This window comes from Chelonoidis abingdonii, chromosome 8, assembly GCF_003597395.2.
Source record: "Chelonoidis abingdonii isolate Lonesome George chromosome 8, CheloAbing_2.0, whole genome shotgun sequence".
NCBI classification, from domain to species: Eukaryota; Metazoa; Chordata; order Testudines; family Testudinidae; genus Chelonoidis; species Chelonoidis abingdonii.
The window spans coordinates 34,192,543-34,219,881 of NC_133776.1; the positions used below are offsets into that span (position 1 = coordinate 34,192,543).

At 43.4% G+C, this 27,339-nt stretch overlaps 1 protein-coding gene across 10 annotated transcripts in view; it reads left to right on the forward strand.

Moving 5' to 3' along the window:
- Positions 1–24,752, forward strand: part of TRIP12 (thyroid hormone receptor interactor 12) — a 174,203-nt gene extending 149,451 nt beyond the window's left edge. For all 10 annotated transcript variants that reach the window (XM_032765634.2, XM_032765637.2, XM_075068497.1 and 7 more), the window contains 5 exons: positions 8,933–9,097; positions 12,764–12,877; positions 20,967–21,061; positions 21,343–21,446; positions 22,543–24,752. In XM_032765634.2, coding sequence (XP_032621525.1) covers positions 8,933–9,097; positions 12,764–12,877; positions 20,967–21,061; positions 21,343–21,446; positions 22,543–22,739 — 675 coding nt within the window. In that variant the 3' untranslated portion in view covers positions 22,740–24,752. The remainder of the gene's footprint in view (positions 1–8,932; positions 9,098–12,763; positions 12,878–20,966; positions 21,062–21,342; positions 21,447–22,542) is intronic.
- Positions 24,753–27,339: the final 2,587 nt, after the last annotated feature.

Consider the following 27,339-nt stretch of genomic DNA (forward strand, 5'->3'; position numbering starts at 1 on the left):
TTCAGGACATCTTGGAGTACTTGTTACCAATTCAGTCTTCTGGCTTTGCACTGGCATGGAGAGTCCACTTAGTGGTGATTTTGGCACTTCATCCATCTGTCCATGGAAGTCAGTGTTTTCAAACTTCATGGCAGTGATGTTCTTAAAGGGAATCATTTGTCTCCACCCACCAGTTACAAGAGCCTGTTCCTTTCTGGAATGTTCATTTGAACCTCTGGCAGCTTTTCTGCCTTCTGTGTCAGAAAATTGCCTTCCTTGTGGTGTTAAAGATGTGCAAGGAGAGCATTTGAGTTGTGGGCTTAGAGGCAGAGCCTCCTTACTTAGTCTTTGGAAAATTGCATGTAACCCTGTAGCCATACCCTATTTTTGATTTGGTTTGTTTTTTTAAACGGGAAGTAGTTTCCCAGTTTTACTCATTAAACCCCAGAGGAGCAGTGTCATCACACACTCGATGTCATGTGATTGCCTATCTTTTTATCTGAATAGAACTAAATCTTTGTTCTTCACCTCATCTGTTTCATGTGCAGACTGAATGAAGGGTCAAGCACTTCTTAACAGTCAGTCTCCAGGCAGAAGAATAGAATCCTTGGAGGGAGACCAAGAGAAAGGGAAGGTCACCCTCTTGAGCAGAGAATGAGGAGACTTTTTACCTCCCGGTAAGCTCACCGCTCAGGTTTCTACTTTCTTAGATATGGAGACTCCAGTACCACATAAAAAGACCTTTGGCAAGCAGCCCTGTGCAGAACTGGCATTGATATTGAAATTGGAGCGCTTCAACAGAAGGATTTTTTGAAGCCCAAGTTTTCAGTCATTGTCTTTGGTACAGTCCCCCTCTGATCTCTGTAAAGAGTGCATGATTACCCCTTGTTACTTTCATCAGTACCACTTGATTTGATGAGTCCCAAGGAGCAGTACTCAGATTCTCCAGCACTGTCCAGGTTCCTTTGCTTATGAGGACCTCCAAATATTGGAAGAGCCAGAAGCCCCCTGCTGAGGAATATAGAGGACTTTCCTGCCAGTACTGACACATCCTCTAGTTCTGCCACATCCTTCCACAAAGATTCAGCTGCTGGTACTGATGTAGTTGCCAGTCCCTCTTTGGCCTATGTGACCCCAGTATCAACACTACTTGTTCATCCACTGGACTTGGATGAGGAGGCTTTCATTGATTGTGTCTGTCCACAATTACACCGCCTTCCCCTTCCAACCTTCTCCCTCCACTGAAGTGCATCTTGAGTAGGAGAGTCCTAGCACATTACTGACTTTCCAGCTCTGGCAAGGATACTCTTGGGTCCTACTCCCTTCTCTTATGGCCCAGCATGGTGGGCTCTTTGGAATCTTTGAACTCTGTCTGACAAACAGTTCTACAAGGTGCTCTCATGCAAGAGATCACTCCACACTAGGTATTGAGGAGACACCAGCTTTTCACAAACCCTGCTCCTCACCAGATGAAGCTGTTATTCCAGCCGTGACATCCTACACGGATGACTTCAGGGCCTCATGAAGGGAATTGTGGTGGTCTTACAGATACTGTTGGAGAAAATAAATAAAAACTTCAGCATTCCTTGTTGGACATCTTACATGCTTCTCCCCAGGAAATGTTGCCTTTCCCATCAGTGATGCTTTGTCATCAACCCATTACCATATGGCAAACACTGGTCACCATACCTCCCATTTTTTGTAGGCTGATTAAAAAGTAGTGTATTCCTGCCAAGGATTTGGAGTATCTTTTTTCTCTCATCCCACCCTTAACTCTCTCATCATCAGTGCTGTCATCAAAGGAAACAGATGGTAGCAATCTAGATCTTCTCTTTTGACAAGGAGCTTGCATACCTGGACCGTCTTCACTGAAAAAGCTGTTCCTTTTGTTGCTCTACAATTCCGAGTTGCCAACTAGCAGGCCTTGATGGCAAAATATAACTTCTACCAAATTGCTCTTTGTATTGACAGTCTGAATCTAGACCAGATGAGACGTTTATGGCTCTAATCACAAAAGGCCAGACAATTGCTAAGACTTCCCTTCAGTCCTCACTCAATGCTCTCTTTAGGAACTGCTGTAGTCCTGTATTGAGCGTCACAGCTGCAGTCCTTGAGCCTTTCCTGGGAAGTATAAAACACTGTGGAGGACCTTTCTTTTGAAGGGCTAAGCTTTTTAGTGATGCTGTGGATGGCTCTGTCCACTCACTCAGACTCCAGGGCAACCTCGTGACAAAAAGAAAATTACTCCTGGGGTAATTCTGTGCCACTGCGCAGAATTCATGTCTTCTGCAGGAAAGCAAAGAAATCTGCAGACAAATAACTTCAGAGGTGAAACAAAGGAAAGCTACAGCCGGCGGAGATGTAAATCAGCATGGGGGGGAATGGGGACTGGGCATGCATGGGTGGGGAGACATCAATCACCGCTGTGTGGGGATGGGACTGAGTGAACGAGAGAGACTGTCCTTCTGGCTCGCTATTGTGGCACGACCAGTGTAAAGGGACAGAGTTTTAGGGTGTTAGGAGGTAGGAGTGAGACATGCTCCGCCTTAGGGGACAGAGTCTAACATAGCAGCCTGCCTGCTTAGTTGTTCCCATTCTTGTTAGTGAATTCCCCCAGGAGCATAAAACAGGTGTAAAAGTTTTAAGGCTCCTTTGCACTGACAGAGTGGTATAAAGGAGCCTTATAAAAGCTTGTGATGCTTCTGTGATTAGAACTGGTCTCAATTTTTGGACTGAGATTTTCCTATCAAAATGTGCTTCATGAATCGTTTACTACTGACCTTTCTGGAGATGGTCAGTAGCCAATATAAATTGAGTTTGATACCCCAGCCCTCACTTGCTCTTCAGTTGCCTATGATGTAACACTCAGCATATGACTGCATACATTTATTGACTAATTAGAAATAAAGGATCAAACTTGGCTACATTACCACTGGACAAAGGGAATTTCCTCCAGTGCTTCCCAATCCCATTCTCCAACTATTGTATCATAGTTTAAATACATTACCCAAATAATTGAAACTGGTATGATTATATTGCATTATTTTGGCAAATAAAATATTCAGAATCGTGTAGAATTTTAATTTTTTTACAAGAATTTCCCCAGGAGTAGAAATTACAGCAAGTCGCAGACAGCTCAGTGGTTTCTTGCAATTCACTTCCAGACCTCCATGAGATGAACCAAACCTTCCAGGAGGCCCAGATTTTGTAAGAAGGGTCTGTCTTCCACAGTGACATTGCTGTTGGTGACTTCTTTCAAGTATCTGTTTTGATCAACTGGTCAGGAGTCATGAATTGCCCCCCCTTTCTGGATCATATGCTGCACCAACCTGTCCTCCACTCCTGTGGGGACAGTCTTTCCCCTTTACTACCTTTCAGGAGCTCATCACTTCTGACAGATGGATCATAGAGGTGGCTTCACTAGGCTGTTCCTTTCAGTTCAGCTCCATCCCTCCCTTCCACCTCTCTCCTTTATCCCTTTTTTCAGGGGCCTTTCTCATAAAAGCCTTTTAAGACAGGAGGAACAATCCCTCTTACTCATGGCTTGATTAAACCAGTACCAGTAAATTTTGTAGGAAAATCCCCTCAAGTATCCCCTCAAGATACTTCCCAGATTGTGGACCTCAGGAATGCCTTTGTCCTCTTCCAACAGTTAAGAACGGTAACGTTGGCAGCACTAATACCCTCTTTAGATCCTGGGTACTAGTTCATCTCCTTTGACTTCCAGGATGCATGCTTTCATATTATATATAGCCTTCCCACACATGCTTCCTATGATTCATCATTGGCAAGGACCACTACCAATTCCAGGTCCCACCCTTCAGCTTTTCAACTGACCCAATGGTCTTTAAAAAGCTCTTCTCAGATGTTGCAGCCCATCTTCATCAGATGGGAATAATCGTATTTTCCCTTCCTGGCCAACTGACTCATCAGGGGTCTCTGTCTCTGTTTTTTCTCAAGGAGCAGTCAGCTGTCAACAAGGCCTGTATCCCCCTACCACTTCTTGGGACTCCATCTCAACATGGTAAAATCTAGAGTTATACCTAGTGAATACACTTAATCAGAGCCACTTTAGACTCCTCTACTGGCAAAGCATGCCTGCCTGCGCATGGACAAGTTTGCTACGTTGTCCAGCCTCATTGCCAGGCTACAACAGCTAACAAACCAGAGTAAGGGCTTGCCTTTAACTTCTGGCCAGCATGTCAGCCTGTATATTTGTAATATTCCTGTCAAAACTACACTTCTTGATGTCTTTAAGCCTAGCTCAGATCTGTCTGCATCCTCATCAAGCACTCTAACTATCCAAGTAGGTGTTACCTCAGACAGTCCTCCTTCACTTCCTCAAGTGGTGGAAAGGATACCCAAAAGCTGTGTGGAAATTCTACTTTTGTGTCCTTTCCACCCAAAGATAATCACCGTTGCCTCCCTGTGAGTCTGGGGTGCCCATTTTCAGGACTTCACAGCCCAGGGCAAATGCCTCACTCCCCACTGCCTCTAGAAATCTCTCACCATAGCAACATTTTTTTTTTTAATTTTTTAGTCAGAACAGTTTGATACACTTAACATCACTTCTTAGTCAACATCGGGACCACTCAGAGTAATGCTAGCCAACTGGCTGCTCTCTATATCTATCTAATCTATTTATCATAAAAATCTCCAAGGAGGAGCAAGATCCCAGTACTTAAGGACAGGTGAAATAAAACTATGGAATTGGTGCATATTCCACCACATAGTAGTTTATCTACCAAGGCTACAGAACATCATAGTGGACTCCCTAAGCAGGTATTTCTGTCACCATGTAATTCAGCTCCCACTTATGGTTGTATTTCAGAAGGTCTCAGCCAGGTCTCCCTAGAGAACTTTATTTGCACCTGTGTCCAATGCGAAGAGCCAACACTTATGCTTGAGGGGCTGCAATTTGTTGGGAAATGCTGTCTGCTCACCTCCAAAACCATTATTGTTCAATGTCTTGAAGTTTAAGCGAGAGATCTGTAGCCATCCTGCTAGCAACGTCATGGCCACGACGCGCATCGTTCCCAGATCTGGTTTGTTCTTGCGGTTACCTTTGTGCCCTTCAGCTGACCTCCTCGCTCAAGAATCAGGCACTATCACCCATCCCATCCTCTCATTGTCCTATGTCAGGGCCTGGCTCCTAGGTGGCTCTCTGTAAAAATGATTGCTCTCCAGAGGTCTACACACTACATGCTGAATAGTAGAAAACCCACCACAAGGAAAACTTACCTACAGAAGTGAAGATGTTTTCAAGCCTAGTGTGTGGAACAGTCTGTCTCTTGAGTCTCTCCTCATGCACATTCGTGATTACCTGCTAAATTTGAAAACTATTAGTTTATTACTGAGCTAAATTAAGGTCCACCTGGCTGCCATTACAGCCTTTCAATTGTACATTCCTTCCCCCCCACCCCCAATTGAGGGATTTCAGTCTTTGCTCACCTGACTACTGCACAGATTAAAGATTTGTTTAACCTTTTGTCCAAGAACCAACGCCACCATGGGATCTTAAGACATTCCTCATAACCATCATCTTGGTCAGAAGGATAGGTAAGCTAGAAGCTCCTATGTCTGCTCCACCATATATGGTATTCTGTTTGATAAGGTGACATTACGTCCCCATCCTTGCTTTCTCCCTAAAGTTGCATCCATTTGACATTAAGCAGGATGTTCGTTTACTGGTGTCTTGCTCCAAGCCTTTCTTCTCAGAGAGGAAGCCACTTTTCACACACTTGATGTAAGAAGAGCTATTGCCTTTTACCTCAACAGGAATAATCTCAGGGCTTCTCTCAGATTCTATATTTCCATCGTGGAAAGAGCACCCAAAAACCATCTGAGTTTTGGGATGCATCTTGACTTGTAATGATGCCTTAAAGGTACATCTTCCATCTTTTGGTGATGACCATTCCATCAGATTTCCATGCACCTCTGTGGCCTTACTGAAGAACGTATCTATCTCAGACACTTGCAAAGCCGCCAACTGGTTTTTGATGTACACATTTTCCCAGCTATCACGCATGCTTCTAGAGCAGATGCAGCCTTCGTTGAGATTGTTCTGTGATTTCGGCTGAATGTACCTTCTGAGTACCCTCCTTCATAATTGGGGTACTGCTTGGGAATCTCTGAACAGGGAACACCCATAGGGACAATATTTTGAATGAGAAGTTATTGTACAGTAATGAGTTGTTTGAGAGGTTTTGTTTCAAAAGGTGCTCCATTACCTACCCTCCTTCCCTGCTTCTTGAGTGTCATTCTCTGGACTTTGTGGTTGAGAGAGAACTAGAGTACCAGTGGTCTGCTCCTCCCTATATACGTTCGAACTGGCATAGGAATGTGTAGGATGCAGGCGTAGACTTATGGACACTGCTGACAAAATCTCCAAGCGTGCACAGGTGTTTGCACATTCTGATGTGGAGCCACCCATAGGAACAAAACATCTCAAACACCCGTTACTGTACAAGGTGGTAACCTCTCCTTTCCAGATAGCTAACCTCTCTGCACATGCTCAGTGTAATCCTTGATGTGTGTAATTCGAAAAGCAAACCCCCTTTCAAATAACTTTTTTTAATTTAATTTCCTCCAAAGGGCTAGTAGGCATCATGCACTCTTTTGTGGTAACCTCAAGCATTGGAGGTCCTGGTGTGATGACCTGAGCCCTAGTTTGACATCCATTCTGTGTGCAAAAATAATTGCCAGAATATGTTGACTTTAAGAAAAGCATGGGATTTTTTCCCCAGGGCCTATATTTTGAACCCCAGGGTCAAATGGCTCCAAATCTGGATCACTTAACAAAACCCCACATCCCCATGAGGAACACCAAATTTCATGGCAACCTGATTGTGTGGATTTTAGAGAACTTAGATCAGTCAGTCTTTAAAAGCTCGTTTTAACCTTAACTATAGTAGAGCTGTCACTTCGCTATAGTAATATTTCCCCTGGTATGGAAAGTACAGCATTAGCATTCAGTGATAAACTTTCTCGTCCTCCTTCCCTCAAGTTGATTCAATTACCTTGATAAAGGAATATTTCATCAGATGTGACATGTATTTTCTCTCTTTAGGTGTATGCTTAATTGTGCCTCAAAGAGAAAAGCTGTTAACAAGCATCACCATCTCAGTGCCACATGTCAGAAAGTACATGAGCCAGTAATACTGTAGTAGTGTTTTGATGATACTTCCAGAGACGAGTTAACAAGCAGTTTTTTCTCTTACACAGTAGTACATGACCTTTATTTTAAAGGTGTCAACAAAATTAATGCTAGAGAAACCTATTAGTGATGGAGTTGTAGTTTGAGAAACCTGTAGTCATTTCGCCTTAGTCTGCTTATGTTATGAGCTAGAGCAGTGATTCTCAGCTCTCCTGCACATAGTCACATGAGCTCCTCTCTGGGCTGGTATGCTAAAAATAGTAGCACAGCTGCAGGAGCAGCATGGGCTAGTCAGCTCAAGTATAAACCCCCCTCAACCTTCTGGTACTTGGACAGCTAACTTGTGCTGCAGCTATGGTAGACACCATTATTTTTAGCATGCTAGCTCAGATGAGACTGTTTCAGTATGTCTGTGTGATCTTGGAATCACATCTCATCTCATAGGGTAGACGTATGCATAAATAACAGATTTAAAGGTGAAATGAAGGGCTTCCCTGCACTGCTTTAGATGTTAGTGATAGCATCAGCTGTTGAAAGAAACTCAGAACAGCGCACTTGGGTCTAGTCAAATAAGTAAAGGTGGAAATGACTTTCAACTGTGATGTCTTGTTTAAAATGCGTAGGCCTATGCATGTTTTGTTAACTTAAAATTGTAAACAGTTCTCACTAATTTAAAACTTTAGTTCACCTTAAAGGATTTTTTTACACCAGGGCTTCCTTATCTTTTGCAAGAAAAGTCCCTATTAAGCTTTGAGTACCCAAAATGCTAAGCTTTTATTGGGCTACTTAGGTCTGTTTTTCCTGTAATGCAGCAAAGGCACCTCCTGTGTTCTTTATGAAACTCTTTATGGAAACCCATGGTGTAATCTGTTAGTTTGCAGATTTGTGCAATAAATACTCATATTCAGTTTTATTTGTTTGCACGTGTCCTTCACAATATGTGTATTCTTAGAGTTCTGTGGACTTCTCCACTATCAACCACAAATATCACCAACATTCTAATGAGGAGAGTAGTGGTAGACTTTTTACATGTGCTAATTTTTTTAGAATCTACAAACTTACCTGTTCCTCATATTTTGAAAGGTGTTTCTTTAAAAAACATATTTGGATGCAACTTAGTTGCCAATAAGTTGGCAGCAAATTTGTTCCCCAACTCCCAATAGGAACTAGTAGTACTCCGTTTGACTCCTGAGTTATGATCATGTATTGTCATGCACACGAGAACTTACTATTAGATGCAGAAGTTTTTCCTCTCTCCCTCGATGCTATTTTAATTTCTCAACAGTAAAGAGATTGAAAATAGTATGTATGCTGTATTGTAGCTCTCATTTACTGTAACAAATGTCTCATCAGAAAACCAATGTAATTCTTGGTGTTTAAATTGATGGGTTCTGCTCTTTTTTAGACTCAGTTTTTTTAGTCTGCTTTAAAATAAAGCCCTGCTTTGTTTTTTATTTTTCACACCAACCTTTCCTAGCTGGCTGATTCTTCTTTAAAGTAATTCCAGAAACTTTAGCAAAACTATGCTTCAGCCATCTTCCAGAGTTGTTCGCAGTCAAGGCAGATGTTGTTGACTATCTTGATTCATTAACTTTTTTAAGGTATATAAAACAAGTTAAGATTAAAGGGGAACAAAAAGTACTATAATCTGTATCTGATCTGTTTCAATCATTGTACTGCAATGAGTAATTGTGTTATAGTAATCCAATATTACATGTGTTAGAATGCTAAATAATTTGTTGATAAACTAACGTAAGTGACTGAATTCTCACTGGCTTTCATTTTCAATTTTTTTAGACCAAAGAAAATTTACAGTATGCATTGGAGACGCTCAATATGAATGGCTGCTCAGTGGAAGATCTAGGGCTGGATTTCACATTACCTGGGTTTCCCAATATAGAGCTGAAAAAAGGGGGAAAAGATATACCTGTCACCATCCACAATTTAGAAGAGTATCTCAGAGTATGTAAAGCAAAGCTGTGACTTTTTTTTAATTTTCACATAACTCTTCCTAACTTATAGTTTATTTTAAGATATATTTTAATTGCTTGTTTTTTGCAAATTGGTCATAGCAGTAGTACTTTTCAACTGGTTGCTTCTAATGGTCTGAATGCCCTGATAAGAAATTAGCACAAATACTTTGAGTGTAAGTAATGTACAACTCAACTAACTTTTAAGGAAGTTTTTGTGCTGTAGGAGAATCTGTTCCTTAAGGTTTCAAAAAACTTACTTTGTATCCATGGAAAATGTAGTCATAAATGGCATGATTTTTCACTGGGAACTGTGGGTTCTCAGCACCTCTGAAAACAAAGCCAGAAATTACTGGGCCAAGTATTGAACCAATACTTTGGACTGGTAGTACAAAACACTGCTACACAAGATTATTGGCTTCTGAAATGACTTTAGGACTGTACCTCTGTAAGCCAGACAGTATGTGGAAGGTGGATCTTCGGAATTCTGCTTGAATCACTTTTTCGTCCACCCTAGCAACTGGTTTTATAAAATCTTATGTTAAAGGTGGCAAGAAAAATAGCACTCATGTTCACTTCAGAACTCGCTTCCACAGAATATTCCAGATAGTAATACATGGTGGTAGATTTAACACCCCCAATTTCCTACTGCACCAAAGCAAAGTAAACTTGCAACTTTTAAATAAGCAATACAGATGCTCCCTGACTGACACACGCGTTCTGTTCTGGAATGCCTTGCGTAACTCAAATTTTGCATAAGTTGGAAACACATCTCTGACCATTACACAACCCCCTCCCCCAACCTCCTATTTCTAGCTTATGGAATTTTTTCTGTAAGTGTAGATTTTTGTAAGTCGGGTCTTGCCTAACGCTGGGAACATCTGTATCAGAAATGCTGTGGTGATCAGTTTCGAACACTTGTGTTGGAAAAGGGGAGAGAGGTAATACACTTAGAAAAATTTAGTTCTCGGACTTTTGTCTGATGATGTATGTAGTCAAGTTTTCCACTCCCATGCATTTGGAGTCTGAGTGCTTTGTCCATATGCATGCCACCCCATGCATTTGAGTTCAGATTCTTTTGACCAGAAGTGTTCTACTGAGGGACTTGTACCCCAGGTGTCCTTGGGTACCCCAGGTGTCCTTGTGCCTCCAGTTGAGGACGTAGATGGTGAAGCAACACTAACTGCCCCTCAGTTCCTTCTCACCACCCATGACTCAGTCACAACCCTGTAGAGATTGTGCCTTTTTGCCCACTGTGTGTTCTTATCACTCTGTGTAAATTAGGTAGTTCACGTGATTCCATATGTCCATTCCACTGTAATTTTGTGTATGCCTTATGCACAGTTTTCAGAGAATATTTTCCCTCACATTAGGGTGGCTTGAGCGCCCTTTGCCATTGCACACCACTGCATGCCGGTGCAGGATGAAACTGCCCCCAACTCTCCCATGCCCAGCTCCTTCTAACCACCAGTGAGGGTTGTTGCAGCACTTTGTCTTGCTATCACAGGTTTATTTCCCTCATTCTTTGTATACCGCTTGTTTGCTTAGTAGTTAGATACAGCGTATGGTTAATCTTAGTAATAGTTTTCAATGTTTAGGTCCCTTTTGGGCCACATTTGATTACCTGGACCAGAACTGGAGTCATGTCTTGCTCTCCAGGGTTTAAGTCCTGCTTGTTGTGAGGTGGGCTGATGCCAGTCAGTGACACATACCCCAGCTGCCTAAATTGTTTGGAGTACCACATCAGTGACAAGCGTCACATTTGTAGAGGGTTTAAACCTCATTCTAAAAAAAGAGCAGCGAGACTTAAGTGCCGTCTTATGGAGACAGCATTCCACCTCCATTGGAGCAGTCGTGTTCAGAGCATACTCCAAAAGTGGCACCATCACTACAGAGTGCATCTCCCAAGATGCCTTTAGCATCACATTCTGTAGTGAAGAGATGCAGACCTCATTCAGCAAGACCTTCAGTACTGTGGCCACCTAGAAACAATGACACCAGGAGGGGCTCTGAAGGGAAGTGTTCCCCTGAGAGCTCCTCTGCTAAAACGGGATTCATCGACTCCAGAACCTATACCAGGTCAGTCATGGCTGGCCCCAGAAGTTGCTATACAAAGACACTAAACATAAGACCCAATTCTGGTACTGACAATGCCAAAGATGTATGCTGTCTCAAGCAGTTCACTGGATCTTTTGGTACTGGTATCTCCTATGGTACAGGAAGGGTTTTGACTGGTACCAGAAACTAATTCCTATACTAGCTCTGGAACAGTATGCAGTACCTAAGAGGCCAGTACACTTCAGGGGCAAGCGTGGTACCACCATCCCCAAGTTTGACTTTACCTGTCTCCTGTCCACACAGATTCTGCTCCACTGATAGCAGTGGAGGACTTGGAGTCATCTTCATTGGATTAGTAAGTGGAGTCTTGTGTCACATACTAAAAGGGAAGCTTACCCTCCCTCAGTATGGTCCATGGATGTCACAGCAGTGTCAGCACTGGCCACATTACAAGAGGCAATGGCCTGCGCAACCATGGGGCCCACCACCACATGAGTGGCTTTAATAAACACGGTTTGTCTCCCCTCACCTTTGGGTTGATTTTCAAGGGTGCACAAGATCATCAGCACCACAGTCAACGTTCCCAGATGCAGCTGCAGGTTACTCAAACGGTTCCTCTACTATCAGAGGTATATTAATCATTGCCTCAGTGACCTAGTGCATTGTCTTCTTCAAGACTGTGAGAGGCTGTATAGAGATGAGCGATCCTCCACCACTGGAGGATTACAGGCTTACCAGTAACGTCTTAAGAGTGGCTTTGGTGCTAAACATTCAAGTTGAAGAGATTTCTGAGAAATCCAACTAAGTAACTTAACTTTATCTTGATTTTGATGATCGATTATAGGTGTTGTGCTGTTCAGTGTTTTGACTATAGGAAGTATGACTTATACAACTTTTTTTTAAGATACTCTCTTTAATAAACCAAGCTTGGCTGAGCACTTTTAAATGCTTAATAAATATTTACCTCAATTTTGGGCAAATATTGTACATGGTATTTTAACTTCATAATGTATTTCAAATGATTTTTAAATAGGGTTTGAACTGAAGTCGGTGTCTGATTTCAGAAGCAAGGGAACATCTATTTGTTAGTGTGACAAGTACATCCTGAAGACTTACTGTTTTACAAGAAGATGTATCCAATTTCTATTAAACTAGTTAAAAACAAATCCTCTGTTTTAAAATTTCTCACTATTTGCACATTTTTGAAGGATTATACAAGTCAATATTTTACTATCCAGTTGGTTCTTAAACATATGTCATAACCAACTTTCAGTTAAATTTAGAGTGACATATCGGTCTTTGGGGGAATTTGTTTTCCGTTTCCAGGTACAACTGTGTTGCATTGGTACAACAAATGTGCAGCTGCTGAGTGGCTGGTGTTGGGCTGGTGAGAGGTGACAGAGGTGGGGCAACATTGTATAGCACCTACTCAATCAAGCTCAGGTTCACACATCTTTATATGGACATGTGGTTATGTTCCTGATTCTTTTGCCAGCTCATCATATCCCTTGTGTAACTCCGCTGTTGAATATTCACATAGCTTCTCATAGCCTGTTCACTTATTGTGTGTGTGTTGTTTTTTTGTTTGTTTGTTTTACAGCTGGTTATATTCTGGGCACTAAATGAAGGTGTTTCCAGACAATTTGACTCATTTAGAGATGGATTTGAATCAGTCTTCCCCCTCAGTCATCTTCAGTACTTCTATCCTGAAGAGGTTGGTAGATGTGAATTTGTAACTCATATCAATCAGTTATATAGATCAATATTAATCTACATTCTTATCCCCATATTTAGTTATGGAGAGGTTATTGTGCAATTCTCTCACAAATAGGGTGATATATTTATGAAACTCATGTATTAAGACAATTCAGTGAGTTTTAAACTATGTACTTTATCATGTAGAGAGCCTTCTGTATTTAATAGTAGTTCTAATTAGTATTTCTGGTGGTGGGTTTTATTTTCTGCAGTATCAAATTTAGTATATTGTAACTTTTTCCCAAGAAACTTATAGATCCACCCTAAATGCAAACTTTTCAATTTATGTATTCCTAGTTTGTTGGAGGACACTCTCTAGGAATCAAGAAACTTCATAACTTTTTCTATATTGTGGTAGCAACTAATGGTTGTAGACATGGACCAGGACCCTGTTGTGCTAGGTGCTGTACAAACAGAACAAAGACAGTGCCTGCTCCCAAAGATCTTATAACTAAGTATAAAAGAGACAGCAGGTGGTTATAGTTGGATGTGGGAGCATAAGGAAACAATGAGACAGTACTGATCAGTATGGTAGGCAGTGGACACAGCACGCCCACTGCCTAATCATTGTGAAGGTTTTATAGGCAATGGAAGGACTTGAGGGGAGACAATGAGGTAGCTTTGTGGCCGTTTACAGGGAGATTCTTCAAATGGCTAGGAGCAGCAGGGGGGAGAAAGCACAAAGGTGCTTGTTTAAAAATGTAACGTGGGCAATGAAGCCTGGCTTCGTTGACTTGTTAGAGGCAGGAGTTGACATTTTGACAGTGTACCGAGAAATGATGGGTAGGATTGGGATAGGCTGTAAAGGAGAAGTGTGTGTGTGTGTGGGCAGGGGGGACAACTCAGAGTGTTCTTCAAAAAAGAACTAGATAAGTTCTTCGAGTGATTGCTCATGTGTATTCCATAGTAGGTGTGCATGCTCGCCACGTGTACCGGTGCTGGAAGTTTTTCCCTTAGCAGTACCCGTACTGGGGGAGCACTCTGACCCCTGGAGTAGCATCTCTATATCACGCTATAAGGGGAGCTGCGCACTTCCCCTCACGCTCAGTTCCTTCTTGCCGCCAGTGAAAGTAGTCGTAACTTTGTGCTCCAGCCTTGCTGCAGCTTCTCTAGTTAGCCTTAGTAGTACAGTTCTTCTAATAGTTACATAGTTTTCTCCAGTTAGTCATCTGGGGTCGGGCATGCCCTGTGCCCCAGGCTTCAAGTCGTGTGACTCCACTCACAGTTCTATGCCAGGAAGAGACCTGCATACTCACTGTCTCGTTTGGGGGAGAGCCACGTAAGTGAGCGCTGTAGGAGAGCATGAAGTCTAATGTCCCTCTCCTTAGTCCGGGGCTCGACTGATCTGCGGATCCTAATGGAATCAGCGCTGGGCCCAGCACCGGCACTCCAAACAGACTCGACGCCCGGCACCGCGTCTTCGGTACGGAGTGAAGTCCCCTCCACTAGCCGGCACCGCTCCCGTTTCAAGAAGCAGGGGAAGACTCAGCAGCACTGAGACAAAGATAGGTGTGAGGCCGGACTCACGCTGGGCACCTCACAATCTCTCTCGGGACCCAGGCTTCTGACTCGTGTTGAGCAGAGCAGCCCAGTCCCGTCCATACGTGTCTCCTCTGCGGAGAGGATACTGTCACCTCCGGAGGCTGCACACACCGTGCGTGACATCTTAACCCTCCTGGTACCTGGGGCACCACCTGAGGCAGGTCTTCGGTCTCGAGGAAAGCCATCACTGGGAGCACAACAGCCCTCCCCGATGCGGCACAGTCCCCGTTCTGAGGACCGCTCGCTGTCTCGCTCAACGCAGTCTTCCCACAGCCTGCGTCAGCCCTCTACCCCGCTCAGGCTGACCGGCTCGCCACCCATGAAGGAACCTTGGAGCTCCTCCACGCCCCACGACTGGGGATGCAGGCACCGGGATAAGCAGCGCCAACACTCCTCCTCACGCCGCAGCTACTTGAGCCAATCCCGACACTGACGTAGACTCTCCAATTCGAATTCCCACTCCGCCAGATATCGCTCTCAGAACTCCTCTCAAGATTTTCCGGCACTGAAGCTTCGTAGCTCCGGCCGCCAGGGCCGGTACAGCAGCAGCGCCTTGGATGAGTACTGATGATGAGCACTCAAGTTGGACAGTGACATGGAACATCCTGGCTAGGGCAATGGTGTCAATGGGCACCATGGTCGCAGATGCCCATCCAAATGAGATCCTGCTCGGTGGACGAAGTGTCTCAGGCTCCCTCGGCCTCCCCTCCTCGACAGAGGGAGAAATGAGTGGGTCCCGAGCTGACAGCACTGTGCCTGGACTCTGACCTGGGGATCGACTCACCAGTACCACCCAACACTCTAGGCTCTATGCCAGTCTCCTCGCCAGCACCAGAGGATGCCATAGCAGCACCGCTGCTCATCCCACAGGAAGACTTCAGGGCTCACTAAGAGCTCCTCAAGTGGGCGCCGTCCAATCTTCAGCCCCAGGCTGAGTAGATGGAGGTGCAGTCGGACTCTCTTTTTAATGTGCTGTCATCCTCGGCTCCGAGCCAGGTGGCCCTACCTCTCCACCAGGGAAGCAGCCAACATCTTGACTACACTGTGGCAAACCCTGGTTTCCTGGGCTCCCATCTCCAGGAAAGCAGAGAAGAAATACTTTGTGCCCCCTAGTGGCCATGAATATCTGTATCCCCCCCCCGGCACCTAACTCCCTGGTGGTGGAGTCAGTGAACCACCAGGAATGTCACGATCAGCCCACCCCCACCCCCAAGGACAAAGATGCCAGGAGACTAGACACATTTGGCAAGAAGGCTTATTCCTGCACAAGTTTCTAGCTTAGGGTGGCCAACCACCAAGTCTTTCTGAGTTGATATGAGTTCTGCTTATGGGGGTCCTTACCAAAGTTTGTCACGCTCCGGGAGGAGAGGTTCAAAAAGGAATTCAGGGCTCTGGTAAAGGAAGGAGCATCAGCAGCCTTCCAGGTGGCATCGGACTTGGCAGCCAGTTCGATGGCCTCCGCCATATCCACGCACAGGGCATCATGGCTTCTCCTGTCCAGACTGTCCGCGGAGTCCCAGTCCTTGATGCAGGACCTTCCCTTCAACGGGAAAGCATTGTCTGCGGACCAAACTGATGTCCGCCTGCATGGGATGAAAGACTCTCTGCAAACCTTGGGCCTGTAAGTCCCTCCAGCAAAGGACAAACCTAGGGTGCAAACTTCGGCTCCTCCTACTCGGAGCAGATACGAACCCCCACCTAAGAGACCGAGGGAACAGAGATGCAGGTTCCAGTGTCAGTCCCGTTCGTCCCCGTGGCCTGGCCCCTCGAAGGGCAAAAGGCAGGAAGGAATCGGTTTTGACTTCGTGGGGGGCCACCAGGTCTGTTGCCAGGGAAGCCCCTCAGTTCATAAAGGTTTGTGTTCTGCAACAGTTTGTGTCTTTCGAGTGGAGTGGTCCCATAACGTCAAACTGGTGGGTACTCAACACTATTTCCAAGGACTACATGTTACAGTTCACTTCACCCCACCACCCCCATCTGTGTGTGAGCCTCAGGGGTCTGGAACATGCCTGCCTCCTAGACCAGGAGGTGGCACGCTTCTTCCGCCTGGGGGCAGCGGAAAGGGAACCGGTAGAATTCCAGGGCAAGGGCTTCTGCTCCCGGTATTTCCTGAACCCGAAGGCAAAAGGGGGGCTCAGGCCCATCCTAGACCTGTGGGGATCTCAATAATTTTATAGTCCGCTACAGGTTCCGTATGGTATGCCTGGCCTCTATCATCCCCTCCCTGGACCCGGGGGATTGGTTCGCGACCCTGGACCTTGAGGATGTGTACTTCATATCCATATTTTTGAGGGGCACAGGCGTTTCCTCTGATTCCTGGTGGGTGGGTGGGACCATTACCAGTTCACGGTCCTTCCGTTTGGCCTTTCCATGGCCCCTAGGGTTTTCACCAAATGTATGGCAGTGGTAGCAGCCTACCTCCAGAAGAAAGGGGTAGAAATTTTTCCTTACCTAGATGATTGGCTCCTCAGGGGCAACTCTCAGTCCCAGGTACAGGCCCAGGTGGGTCATCTTCTGTCCATGTGCGCAGATCTCGGCCTAGTGGTGAACGAGGCCAAATCTACGTTAGTTCCGGTTCAATGCATACAATTCATAGGGGCTGTTCTGGACTCAGAGGCCACAGCCTCTCTTCCCCGGGACAGATTCGAGACCCTCAAAGGTCTCATCACCTCAGTCACGGCATTCCCGGTGACGATGGCGAGTGCGTGCCTTCAGATCCTTGGTCACATGACAGCATGCACAACTGTGGTTTGCCATGCCAGGCTCAGAATGAGGGCCCTCCAGCTCTGGTTAGCCCTCCCAGTATTCCCAGGTCAAGGACAGGCTGGACAAGGTTGTCTCGTTACTGCCCCATGTAGTGGCTGCCCTGCAGTGGTGGTCCCTCCCATGCAACATGCTACAGGGGATCTCCTTCCGAGAAGTCTCCCCCCTCACTAGACCTGGTGTTGGATACCTCAGACCTGGGCTGGGGAGCCCGTATAGGGGACATTCAAACCCAAGGGAGATGGTTGTTCTTGGAATTATCCCTGCACATAAACGTCAGGGAACTCCGGGTGATACGCTTGGCATGCGTAGCTTTCAGTGCGAACCTTTGCAGGAAGGTGGTCAGAGTTTTCACGGACAATGCCACTGCAGTGTATTACATCAACAGATAGGGGGGAACACGCTTCTGTGCCTGGAAGCCCTGAGCCTATGGAAGCTCTGTATAGCCCATGATATCTCCCTGAGAGCCTTCCAGTTACCCGGCGTCTGCAGTGTGGGAGCCGATCACCTCAGCAGGGTTTTTCCCACCAACACAAGTGGTCACTCCACTGGGTGGTGGTCCTGCAGCTCTTCCAAGAGTGGGGAGCTCCCCAGGTCGACCTCTTGGCAACTGACCAGAATCGATGCTACCTCCAGTTCTGCTCCGGGGAGGAGCAGGAAGGGGGGCAATCTCGGACGCCTTCCTCCTTCGGTGGTCAGGCCAGCTTTTCTATACCTTCCCACCACTTCCCCGATAGGCAAATTCCTGCAGAAAGTTAAAGCAGATAGGACGCGGGTCATCCTCATAGCCCTGGATTGGGCCCGTCAACATTGGTACGGAACCCTCCTGCAACTCTTAGCGGGCCCCCAGCGGAGGCTGCTGCTTCGCCTGGATCTCCTCTCCCAGGAGGGGGGAATGCCTGCTTCACCTGACAGCATGGTTGCTCCATGGTTAGATGAGGAGGAGGGGAGGTGTTTGGAGAACGTCAGACAAGTTCTGTTGGAAAGCAGAAAGCCATCCGCATGACGGACATACCTAACCAAATGGTCCTGGGTCTCTAGGTGGGTGGGAGAGTGGGGAACCTCCCCATCGTCTGCATCACTCCAACTCATTCTCGATTATCTCCTGTCCCTTAGGACCCAAGGGATAGCGCCCACCTCTGTCAGGGTGCATTTGGTGGCCATATCACCTTCCACTCCACGGTACAGGGCCACTCGGTCTTTCCCACCATATGACCTCCTGCTTTTTAAAGGGCCTGGATTGTTCATTTCCGTATGCCATGCCCCGTGTCCTGCAATGGGATCTAAACCTGGTGTTATCCTGCCTCGCAGCTCCTCCCTTTGAACTCTTGGTCACGTGTTCCTGGTCCCACCTGTCATGGAAGGTAGCATTCCTTGTTGCTGTCACATCAGCTTATTGTGCCTCAGAGCTTAGGGCTTTTTCCTTGGAACCCCCGTATACGGTCTTCCACAAGGATAAGGTCCAGCTTCGCCCACACCCTGCTTTTCTCCCAAAGGTGGTTTCCACCTTCCATATGGATTAGGACATTTTCCTACCGGTACTCTGTCCTAAGCCCCATTCCTCCAGCAAGGAATGCCACCTACACACGCTAGATGTGCGTAGGGCACTGGCCTTTTACTTGGACCGTACCAGGCCGTTCCGGAAATCCTCACAGCTGTGCGTTGTGTTGGCTGAAAGTATGACGGGGCAACTAATTTCCACCCAGAGCCTTTCCTGCTGGATCACCTTGTGCATACGCACATGTTATGACCTGGCAGGGATTCCCCTGCCGCCTATTGTTAAGGCGGATTCTATAAGAGCTCAGGCCTCGTCGGCCGCCTGTGTAGCTCATGTCCCTATCCAGGACATATGTAGAGCTGACACGTGATCCTTTGTCCACACCTTTTTCTTCGCATTATGCGATCGTCCCTCAAACACTGGATGACACTGGGTTTGGTAGGGTGGCACTCTGTCCCGGAAACCCTTAAACTCCTACCCACCTCCATCAGATATAGCTTGGAGTCACCTACTGTGGAATACACATGAGCAATCACTCAAAGAAAGGACAGTTACCTGTTCCGTAACTGGCGTTCTTCGAGATGTGTTGCTCAGGTGTATTCCACGTTCTGCCCTCTGGCAAGAAGGAACCGAGGGTGGGGGGGAGTGCGCAGCTCCCCTTATAGTGCGATATAGAGGCGCCACTCCAGGAGTCACAGCAGTGTTCCCCCCCGTACGGGTAATGTTAAGGGGAAAACTTGCGGCACCAGTGCATGTGGCGAGCACACGCACCTACTGTGAAATACACCTGAGCAACACATCTCAAACGCCAGTTACAGAACAGGTAACTGTCCTTTCATGGAGGATAGATCCATCAATGGCTGTTTGTCAGGATGGGCAAGGATGGTGTCCTTAGCCTCTGTTTGCCAGAACCTGGGAATGGGCAACCAGGATGGATCACTTGATGATGTTCATTCCCTCTGGGGCACCTGGCATTGGCCACTGTTGGAAGATACGCTGGTTCTCCACTTGTGAGGTACTTCCTTCTCTTCTTGGGTCACTATATAATGCCTGCATCTGTAACGTTCAGTCCATGCATCTGAAGAAGTGGGTTTCATACCCAAATATATCTGTTAGTCTTTAAGGTTCCATTGGACTCCTTGTGGTTTTTGTTACACGATACAGGGCTAGATGGACCTTTGGTCTGAGCCAATATGGTCGTTCTTATGGGGTTACAGACAAAACAAGGGAATGATCTTTGCAGCAGCATTTGGAATGGATATGTGTGGGGCAAGATTGCAGTTGTCAATATTCTCTCTTCTTCTGGAGTTGTAGTGATTGTAGTGAGCCTGGATAAGCATATTAGATGAGTGGATGAACAGGAAAAGCCATATCTTAGGTTTTCTCTTTCTACATATACTGTTACCTCTAAATTTAATGAAGAAAAGGCAAAGGAGCTCGGCTGAATTGCTACATTTTAATTTTCCTCTTTATGCGCTGCATGGTAATGTGGGGTTCCTTTAAAGTTGAGATATGTAGCTACTTATTCTGATTTTTTTTTTCTATATTTCTTACTGTGATAGTGCTTTTACATAGAAGTACCACCGACTGGCCAAAATTCAATTCCATTCTCAGCTATCTACAGCATCACACTGTTTCACTCACCATTAGGAAGGGAGATTCTCCCACTGTTATGGTTTTGTCCTCTACTCTTTATGCAGTGCTGTATTTTGTTCTTCTGTTGGTGGGCAACAGTATGAAGTGATACAGATTGTCTTTTGGGATGCATTTTAAGTTGTTGGCAACAGTCCCTTCCTGTTTAAAAGTCTCTGGGTAGTGCACCTGAAATGGGAGGGAACGAAGAGATCTAGAAAAGAAGTTTGGGAAACAAGGTATCTACTTCCCTGAAATTAGTTGTATAAGACTGGTTAAAAAAAAGGTTGCGAGACAAGTGCCCAAATACCATTGAAATCCAGGCTTGGCTAATTCCGATAACCTGAGACACAAGTTTGGACAGCTTCTAACTACAGGAAGAGATGCAGCCCACTAATAGCAGGAGGTCTGGAGATGTCAGGATCCGATAAATGAAACTGCTATTGGGATGGGGCTATTAAAGTCAAATGAGTTCTGTAGTATTGCACAAGTGAGCAGAGGTAACTTTCCTGAATGTTGTTCCAGAAAACAGATTAGTGTTGTAATCCGCATGTAGGGTATTCATTCTGCGTCAGCACTAGGACAAAACTGTTTTCTCTGCTTAAATCTATAGTTGGATCAGCTCCTGTGTGGCAGTAAAACAGACACTTGGGATGCAAAGACATTAATGGAATGCTGCAGGCCAGATCATGGTTATACACATGACAGGTAATATGGATTTGATACTTGGAGACCAAATGTTGAAAATTGTGCATCTGATTAATCTTAAAATACACTAAATACCTTTTGTAGTTGCTGTACGTGAAATGATGCAACACATCTTACACATTTTGGGAAGAAACCTATGTTCATAAAAATAGCATTTATAATTCACGTAGTCTGAGCATGAGAGCATGCTCATTAATGCTGTGATACAATTATTTTTTAAAAGTATATATTGTTTGTTTTTTATTCTTTTGCTTACATCTGTTTTTGTTTTTTCTTTTTAGTCGAGCTGTGAAGTACCTGTTTGAAATTCTTAGTAGTCTTGATAGCGAGCAACAGAGATTATTTCTCCAATTTGTGACCGGTAGCCCTAGACTGCCAGTAGGAGGTGGGTATATTTAGTAGATATTGTCATCATGTCTGCACTTATATGTATAATCAGCGCAACTAATGCATTTCTGAATCATTCAAAACCATTTCTTTTTATTTCACTTCTGTAGATACTTATCTGTTTCTATCATTTTCAAAACTTGAAATGTCAGTTAACAGAGAAGTTTGGGGTGCTATAAGTTATTTGGAATAGTTCAAATAAAATCTTTGGAGTTTGTATTAATAAAATGATGTCTTGAATAGTAACGTTAATAAAAATTTTGCTTGATAAACTTTACAAGATAGAGACTATGGATTATGTACATTATTTCATAGCTGATATCAGTGTTAGCAGGTATTGTGCTACATGACAAAGCAGTTCAGTGTTCCTGGTTAGTTGTTGACCATGAGACAACTTGTAGTAAGTTACAGTGGACCAAATAATAAAATGGCAGTGTTTTTCCTTACAGGAAGCACAATCACTAACACTTCCTTTCAAAACATGCGACTATATATTTTTAGAAAAATAGATTCTGAATCCTAAAATGCAAAAGGGTATAAAAAGATGCACTTTTTTGAAGGAACAGGAATAAAGGTGAAAAAATGAGAATATGTGATGTCCTTGTTCAGAATCTGCCTCCTGATATTCAATATGTTCATGTTTATGAAGGCGTATACTTTAAAAAATCATATTAATTGTACATAAAATACATTTTGCCAGCTTCCTTAACTGACTGACTGCTTCATATATAAAAATGAAATCTTAATGAATATGCTTCACCCCTTCTTACGTTCTTTAGTTTTCATGTATAGATTGCAGCAATGGGCCAGTGCTGAAGATCCAAAAAGTGAAATGGACCTGTCTAGTTTGATTCTTCACGCTAACTAAAAAGCAAAAATTAGTTGGCATAAATTGAAAGTATCTAGCTTTTTACTTTCCATTTAAGGTTGTGGTAATGTGGAAAATATTAAGCCAAGGTTGAAGAGTCATAATTTAGAGTGTGAATTGTTTTGAATTACTGTCAGTTTAATAATAGGTTAAACAGTTTTCTTAAGAAAAGCAATTTTCCTATTATGTTCAGAGAAAAAAAGTGGATCTTTTCTCCTCCTTTCAGGCTTTCGAAGTTTGAATCCTCCACTGACAATTGTACGCAAGACATTTGAGTCTACAGAAAATCCAGATGACTTCTTGCCCTCCGTAATGACTTGTGTGAATTATCTCAAGTTGCCGGACTATTCAAGTATTGAGATAATGCGAGAAAAACTCTTGATAGCTGCAAGAGAAGGGCAGCAGTCATTCCATCTTTCCTGATCACAATGAAAAATGCAATGTCTGCCTGTTACAGCAAAGAGAAAATCATGATTCTTTTCTAAATGTATCACCTGAGTCAAGGAAACGTGTTACGCCTTCTTGTTGTAGAAAAACAGCTTGCAGATTATAAACAAAGACACTTGGTTGGTATTCATTAAAGGCCCAATGGACTTAAAGTGATCAGGCCCTAAAAAGTTGTTGTGACAAGGTTTCTTTAGCAAGTTCTTGTTTAAATTATCATTTCTTTGAGTGAAGTTTTTAACTTGCTTTGCTGTGTGAAATTTAAAAAAGGGATGTTTTTCCAGGCTGGAACAATAAATGTCGCTGTGCAGTTTAATATCGGGCTGTGTGTATCCATCTAGCTAAGTCTGCAGTTTTTTTCCTCCAAAGACAAGTTTTGTACATAAGTACAGAAATTACAATACACATGTATTTGACAAATCTAGTTTAGTAGACTAGTTCTGTGTACCTTCACATGCCTCTGATTTTTCCCTTCCTCTTGTATTGTCTGATGTGCAATTCACTTGGTTCTTTTTTTGTGTGCAACACTCAGTTGTTACATTTTGGTTAGCATGGGCATTTATTGCTCCATGTTTTCTCTCAAATTAAGATATAATTTAAATTTTACTGAATTAAAAATATATATTGTCAATATAATTCAGCCTTTGTAATTAGGTAGAGCTTAGTTTTAACTTAGTAGTAGGATATATTGGCTACAGTCTTTACCAGATGACACTCTAGAACTGTTTACACAGTGATTCAGGCAACAAAAGCCTCTTACCCAGAGGCTGGGAAGAATTCCTTTCTTCTATGTAGTTGAAAAATCAACAGATTGGGCTGGCCATTATTTATTATTATAAGGCCAGAACATTTCAAATTGATGTATAGTTTTTTAAAAGACAGATTAGCAGTTTTATTCCCTGTTCAAGTAAACAAACATTTCTTATTCTTGACTTCAGTTCCTGTTTACTTTTCTAGCCTCCCTCTTTGCCCCCTAGTGCTAGCTTGGAACAAACAGTTCAGCCTTTGTCTTTTGACACAGATAAAGCACCTGTAAGCAATGCTCTGTCCAACTGTTTTATGTGCTGATTTCTCAAATCTGCAATAATTTACTTCATCAGGTTAATGTTTTTACCTGAATATAAATAAAAAAGTTTGCTTCACCTTTTTGCTCATAGTTTTGTACTGTATGCATAAGTTCAATTGTGTAAATTATTTCAACACGAGTAAATCATCTTAAATCTCCTTGGCCATCTGCCCACATGTTGTGGATGATTTACTATTAAAAGAAGAGTTTGTAAGATCTGCTATTTAACTTAGATAATGGTTGATAAAGAGGAAGGAAACAATTTCCTTTCTACGGGTTCAAAAACAAATGGACTATTCCAAACATTCCTGAGATGCACATGCTATAGTTCATCTCTATGAAAATCTGATAAATAGCTAATTGCTTTATTCAACTTTGAGAAATCAAAATTAATTTCAGTGCATAGCAATTGTTGAAAACTCTGGTTAATCAGTTAAAATTTCCCCTAAACGAATAATTTTTTTATTTAGCTGAAAAACTTGTACTTGGAAAAAATGTATTTCAATACATGTAACTGACATTCTTTACAGCTAAAATTCACAGAATTACATGTGGTTGCTCAAACCAGGTACCATAGAACTGTAATGCAAACTTGTCATGAGCAGTCGAATGTGAAATCATTGCACAAAGAATCTGATAACTGAGCAGTTTAACTATCATATTAAAACTGAATGAAGGCGCTTCACACTGTACATATAATATTGGTAGTGCAGAATGTGGCAAAGATTTCGTAAGTTAAAGGCAGTGTTTAAAATATGGACTGGTGTTTAAAATTGTTCTGAAAACTTGATCAAACTGAGCACAAAGATGCGTGTTTATAGTGTGTGGATAGCAACTTGTTCATTTTTTAAGGTTCTATATTTTAAAAAAAAACTGACTTGTGTAAAAAGCTAATATTTTGTATTAAAATATCATCTGTATTGATATTTTTTTACCCACGTTGTCTCCCTACAGAATCTGGCTTTCATTGACTTGAGGAGTTTTCAAATTTGAAAGAGCCATTGTCTGATAGCTGAAAGTCTATTACAGTCTGGTCCTGTGCAATCTGGTGACTGTTCAATGGCCTATGTGAAAACAAGATGGTGGTGGTCTCAGTCCATTTGCTTGTGGATGAATGTTCACTTCACAAAATTAATACTAGAGTTTAGCATTGACTCATATTTTGTGTCAGTTTCAGTGGATAGACCACAGATTGATTGGGCTTCAAAACTGAACTGACCGTAGCCTTGTAGATTTGTTCCATGGCAGTATTGGGACACATTGGTGAGGCAGTGTGGGGAAGTCTTCATGGCCTGTGACTGCTGTACCTCTTTTGTGGATAAACTGAAGACTGTAGTTTCCATGATGAGAAGCACCTTTTCACAAGCTCTAAATTTTAAACATATGTCTAAGATTTCTTCAGAAAATTATGGGGTGATAGATTATGCACTGGGGTTAACTCTCTTTTCAGAAAGAGTGGGTTCAAAGAAGGGGTAATTCACATTCAGCATTTAATTTGGCAGACACATCCTAATCCCTAATGAGTATTTGTCAACGGCATACAATTCAATACAATAGGCAGTCTGCTCAGCAGTAGAGCTCCTAGCAGCGTGGTTATAGTTCAGGAGTAACGTTCTTTGCAATCTGAGAAATTTAGGCCTTATCTACCTGGTTAAATTGTACTGGTTTTATACATGTATAGCCCCCCACCCCACATACATACTGTGTGAATATTTTTATTCTAGTTTATGCCCCTTTCCACACAAGAAACTAAACTGCAAAAAGGCAGACTTATTCTGGTATAAGTTTCAATAGTGGATTTTACACCTGTAACTAATCTGTTTTTTAAATTAACACCTTACGTTACACCGGGTAGACAAGGCCTTAGAAATCCTGTCGACTCTAGACCTAGTGCTTGTCAAAGGCATTAATCTATCACATCCTGATCTCTAAAATCACTCAATTTATAAGAAATTTTTTTATAATTAAACTTGCATTATGGGGAAGTTTTAAAAGCTATAAAGCATGTACAGATAACATAAAAAGAGTAAACCTATAGAAAGTAATGCATAATGGCAAATTTTAACTCATTATATTTAAAGATTTTCTTCATATGCAGATTGCCCTCTTAAATTTAACTTCTTATCCTTTCGGGTGTTCAGTGCTTGCTAAAAAAATAAAACTCCGGGCTGGTCTACACTGGGAAATTTGCATCAGCATAGCTGCATGGAAAATCCACCTGCTTGACAGATGTAGCTGTGCCACCTAATCCCTAGTATAGACAGTGTTTCTGTTAACCTACCTACTGCCTCTTCAGGGAGGTACAGTGATGGGAGAACTCCTCTTGTCACTGTACTATGTCTCTACATTGAAGAGCTACAGCAATGCAGCTGCAGTTTTAAGTGTAGACGTACCCTAAGAATACATGCCTAACATCAGTGGTCACCTTGGGTTTTTTGTTACCTCATTCTTCAGCATTATCTTATATGTCATCCACTCAGACTGTGAGCTCCTAGGAGCATGGTCCTTGTTCATATGCTTGCCTATGAAATGCACATCTGTCATTAGCTCTCCCCTAGTCAAGACATTTAAGCTATTCCTCTCTCCCTGCAGATACTGGAGGCAGTTTAGACTTGTCCAGAACTTCAGGCTTTAGTGTCACACTGTCCACCCTCAACCATATTGTCTTCACCTATGTAAACAGACTGTCAGATCAGTCTCCCTGCCTTTCTTGTTTCCATCCCAGCTTTCAAAGCCAAACTTGGGGGCAGCACTGAGCAGTCATTTCTCCCTTTTCCTGCATTTAGGGGACAACTCTTTGAGGGATTAGTCACTTCCCTCAATTTTTCTCCTACCCTGAAGAGGGTGGAGATTGCCGAATAGAAAAAGTAGGCCACATGGAGCTCCATCTGTGACAAGACCCCCTGAAGAGCCATTGAAAGGGTTTGCACTGCAATAATTTTTCTGGCCCATAGAAGTTTGGGCCCAGATTTTTTGTATATAGGCATTTCTGTGCTCAGAGTTGCAACTACTGTCATTAGAAGGAATTGATTTAGGAGCCTAAATCTCCTTTTCTAAAAGGATTTAAGTAATAGAGCCAAATCCCATTGACAGTCATACCTACGTATATCCTCATGTACCTTAAAAACTCTGGGCTTTGGTCATAGTAGTACCTGGTAGCCACACACACCGTCCCCACATGCTAAGATTCCTCCAGAGGCACCTTTGGAAGGGTGGGTCAGTCCTTACCAGCAAACTCTGATCATTTCTGATGAAGAATCTTTGGGTGAGAAGTCTAAATATGCTTCTAAAATTTGCCTTAGTTTAGCCCATATGTCCAGGGGAAAGATCCCAAGTCTCTTAGTGGTAACTGAGGCAATTACCAAGAAATTGGGGTTATTAGGGGATATTCCTTCTTACCAGTTAAAAATAAATAAATAAAACCTCGCAATACATGGGAATATTCTCTTCCCCACTATTCATGACGCGCTTCCACTCCAGTTATAAAGTGAGGATGAGCTAGACAAGGACTTC